This window comes from Paramacrobiotus metropolitanus, unplaced genomic scaffold (assembly GCF_019649055.1).
Source record: "Paramacrobiotus metropolitanus isolate TYO unplaced genomic scaffold, Prichtersi_v1.0 Parri_scaffold0000003, whole genome shotgun sequence".
NCBI lineage: Eukaryota > Metazoa > Tardigrada > Eutardigrada > Parachela > Macrobiotidae > Paramacrobiotus > Paramacrobiotus metropolitanus.
The window spans coordinates 1,079,642-1,084,076 of record NW_026570223.1 but is presented as its reverse complement, the minus strand read 5'-3'; the positions used below and the strand labels follow the sequence as shown (position 1 = coordinate 1,084,076).

At 43.0% G+C, this 4,435-nt stretch overlaps 1 protein-coding gene across 1 annotated transcript; it reads left to right on the top strand.

Moving 5' to 3' along the window:
• The first annotated feature begins 1,554 nt into the window (after positions 1-1,554).
• Positions 1,555-3,205, top strand: LOC129597621 (heterochromatin-associated protein MENT-like). The gene is made up of 2 exons (XM_055495251.1): positions 1,555-2,682; positions 2,770-3,205. Exons 1-2 carry the CDS (start codon positions 1,698-1,700, stop codon positions 2,940-2,942), a joined length of 1,158 nt encoding a protein of 385 aa, XP_055351226.1. The 5' UTR covers positions 1,555-1,697; the 3' UTR covers positions 2,943-3,205.
• Positions 3,206-4,435: the final 1,230 nt, after the last annotated feature.

Here is a 4,435-nt window from a genome sequence, read left to right as displayed (position 1 = left end):
CTATTATTGGCAGCGTGTTAGCCATTGGTCAGCGGTGTATAATCGGCACTATGCCCGGCCCACGGGAAGACCGTATAAATACCGCTGCTGGAGTGAATTTTCCATTCCTCTTTTAGTATAACTGCCATAGCCAAACGGTCTTTTGACACTTTGGTTGCAGTATTTTTGACCAAAATTTTTGCTTCCCACCATCCCTCCCTTACCAGATTCTGGAGAGGAGGTTTTCCCGGCTCACCTTTGGTTTAGCCGTTTTGTGTTCTCCGTTTTTATGTGTTGGTATTTTTTATGCTCAGAAATTAAAAGCCGAACGGGATAAAAACACTGAAGTGTCGTTGCGTACGCGAAACACTAATGTGCAGGTATTTATCGTCAACCGCATTCTACTGCAGTCGGTTGCATTCTACCGGTTTGTCATAATATGTGATGCATGTGAACCGAATTTGTGCGATTATTGCTTCGTTTGTTTATGAACAATATCATACAAAAAGATTCTCATGAGGCGTTAATTTGGTTATGATAACCGTTTCAATCGTTGTTTCTCTTTTTTGAGTATTTTGCCTCTGATCAATTGCTGGTCAACTATGGACGCCTCGATGCTTCATGAACGCGTTGTACCATATTATTCTCCGAGTCTGCAGAGCTGGTTGGTGGCCTTGGTTGCAGTCAGAAATTACCATCATTAGTTACCGAGTATTTGTATATTTCCGCCTCAAACGTATCACTATACCTCAAACGTTCTGCAGATCAGGCTTCTGTCGTAACTGTTGGAACTGGAATGCGCATGTACTTTCTATCGCGGTGTCTGTTCTGTTTTCGCTAGACCGAATGTTATAAAAGTGCTGATGATTATTCCATCGAAACACTACTAGTAGGTTTAGCGGTAATAACTATACAGCTGTCAGCAGGATACAATTTATCCAATAAAACGTTAAAAAAGGGCACGAGAACTGGGCAGTCACAGTGCATGCGAATTTTACGGCGATAATTCCGTACTCCGATTGCGTCAGACGAGCAAGTAGTCTATGACTCGCCTTCTGTATGACTACTACCTCCTCGTCTGCCTTGCGTTAGACGAGGAGGTAGTAGTCATTTGCTGAATGATGACAAGAAGAGGAACAAAATCCACTGCATTTATAGTAAATTAACAATAAACAAAGATATCTTATTTATGTGCGCTTAATGCAAACTTTTTTGAAGGCAGATTTGCGTCTAATGTTTTGAAGTCATAATAAATCAGCCACAACTTATCACTGAATCGCCGCTTGGGATCATCAGTGGCGGTTAAACGTTCTATTGGTTCTAATATTCTGAAAGTAAACGATCTTTATAAACCGACGATAGCCGAGTATACGAGGTATATTGCGTAGCAAGAACTTACTATAGGTAGAACTCTGACACTATAGTAAGTACTTGCGAATAGACAAGTCATTGCTTTCTCATTATTTTTGCTTAGGGGTATTTTTCATTGAATTGCAGCGTCGTTAGCTGGGCGTTACACCCAACGCCGCAGCAGTTGGTCTACTTCGTGTAAAATGCTTTCAGTACAGCGTTCAATTAAAACATAAAAAGCCGGCTCGTCGCATTGGAAAGCAAATCAGCAACCAGTCTCTTAAATTTTTTGCTGCAACGATTTAAGGTTTTGCGTATTGCACTTTGTAATTGCGCTGTACAGAGTTACTGAATTCATTTCAAAAAACATGGCCGCTTTAAGTTCTGTGGTTAATTTAGACACTATCGATTTGTATTCGGCAGCAGCATCCGTCCATGGCGATGGTAGTCTCATGGTGTCACCGCTGAGCATTTTGTACTGCTCCATGCTACTGTATCTCGGGGCGGGCGGCTCAACCAAAACCAATCTGGAATCCAGTTTCCATCTCGACTCGGCTTTCTACAGCGACCAATCAGCAGCGCTATCGGCATTCGCCGACGGATTATCCTACTTCCAAAACGCCACCGGGAATACCGCCGATGACTTCCTCATCATGTCGCTGGTCAATGAGATCTTTGTATCTAATGCGGTGTCGCTCAAACCAGACTACCAGAAATCAGTCGGCCAGTTGCAGTCCATTGCGCAGACCAAAGACTTCGTCAACAATCCCGAACAGGCGCGGCAGGACATCAACGCTGACGTGGCCAAGAACACCGCCAACACCATACAGAATTTACTCCCGCAGGGGACAATCACCCCACTAACGGTGCTCGTTCTGGTCAACACCCTGTACTTTAAATCAACGTGGATCAACAAGTTCACCGAATTCAGCACCGCTAAAGCCGCTTTCACCATGCTGAACGGCAATCCAGTGCAGGTGGACATGATGCACCAAGTGTCGTCGTTGCGCTATGTCGAAGACGACCAGCTGGATATTCAATGCGTGGAATTGCCGTTCTATTCGCAGAATGCCTCCATGTTGATTCTGCTGCCGCGAAAGACCGCCGGTTTGCGCAACCTCGAGAAAGCCCTGACGCAACAATCCTTGCAAGCACTGTCGCAAAAAGCCAGTGTGGCGAGAGTGGACTTGTCGCTGCCGAAATTCACCTTTACCTCCAATTATAACCTAATCCCGATGCTGAAGAAGATTGGCGTCAGTGAAGCACTTGATAAGCTGAAAGCCAATTTTACCGCGATGGTCACCGGCAATCAGCAGTTATATGTCAGCGATGGTATTCATCAGACGTTCATCAGTAAGCATTATGCAACATAAAGCAATAATTGATTAATAATGCAATAATTGATTTCGCTATCAGGATATTAATAATGACCTTTCACAGGTGTGGATGAAAAGGGCACCGAAGCTTCGGCGGCAACGGCTATTGTTGTTTCAACCACCAGTGTTCAAATCGGAACTCCGGTGTCGTTCAAAGCGGACCACCCGTTCCTGTTCCTGATTCGAAATAATCCTTCAAAGGCCATTATGTTTATAGGAAGGGTGGAGTCATTTTAAACGACACAAGCATTAAGAATTTAATTAATTTTTCTAACGAAATTAAGAGTGCCACCTTCATATAGAATTTTAGATTACTATGCCACCGCGTACGTTGATTCTGAACACTGGCCGGTGGAAATGTACGAGGTATTTTGGAATTTGAAATCTGGTCTAATAATAAATTTTTTTGCAAAACTCTGTTCAACGTACAGCTTACATTATGCACAGTATCAACAAGCCGCGTAATACTGTGGCTATCAGGCAGCGTAAACAGTTACGGAAGTCACAATAAATGGATTACGATTGACCTTCACCTAGAAATACACGTTATTGCCTTCCCGCTTGTGCTCACAATTAATTAATAAGTCTGATTTAATAAACCCAGCTGACGCCACTGGTTATCGAATTTCTTTCCCTAACCTCAGATTAATTTCAAATTATTATCATTACTGTTTGACGTAACACCAATGCCGCAGTGATACGATAGCTCATTCTTGCAATGTACGGCAGACTGCAGCAAGTTCCCAAGAGATATATAAACTTTGGGTATTCCACCATACGATCTACGACCTTCGTAAAGCCTGTTTCTCCGCATTGAATTCCGTGAATGGGGGTTCCGTGAATAAATGTTCTTATGGGCATATATCGCTCAACTTCCGTCTTCGGCGGTCTTCCGATACCAAACTATACGCGTACCCTTCAAAAGACAGGGTAACCGCAAGGGTTTTTGTCCTAAGGCATCAGCGATTTCAACGGAAAAGATCAGACTCTTTTGATAATTTATGCAGTTTTTGAATAGTCTGCTTGAAACGTTTTCAAATGTACCTTGGAACCCTTACAGTCCTATATTACACGCGAGCCGAGGATTACAATTTTGTCTACGACAATCTAAATTGGATGCATTTTGTCTTAGATCTCATAAAGGATAACATGTTTCTTATCCAAAGCTCGTCGATTTTTCCTCCTTTTTCTGATACATTCGTTGTTGGTTTCAGTTCCGAAATTTGCACGGCGCAAGTGTTCCGCATGAGTCTGTGCGCAGTTGCGTGTTTCGCGTTTAGGTGTTACAGTTGCGTCTTGCGGGGGTCATTTGGTCCTGACAATTAAACTGCCGGTCGCGAACCGATTGTAACAACTTTTTTTGAAGTCCACTGTTGTATGATGCTGCATTCTCAAAATGCTTACAACGTCAAAAGCACCACTGCTGCCTCGCAGAGAAATACCGGTATCGCAGAGAAATATCACTACGTTACCGACGAGTAGCCTAACCGTGTGAATATAAGCCGAACTGGACAAAAACAAATAATAACCAGTTATCAATTTTCGTCTAAACTTACATTTTTTCTATATTAGGGTACTAATAACTGTACCGTATACTGCATCCGCATACCGCGCGTGTCTTGAATTCGACTTCCTCACCAGTCAGTTGTGTATAACTGTTGTGCAGTTTAACCGGAATGCGAATTTTCCGTTAACGTTCTGCTGAAATGTCCACCATAAAAAAAGCAACT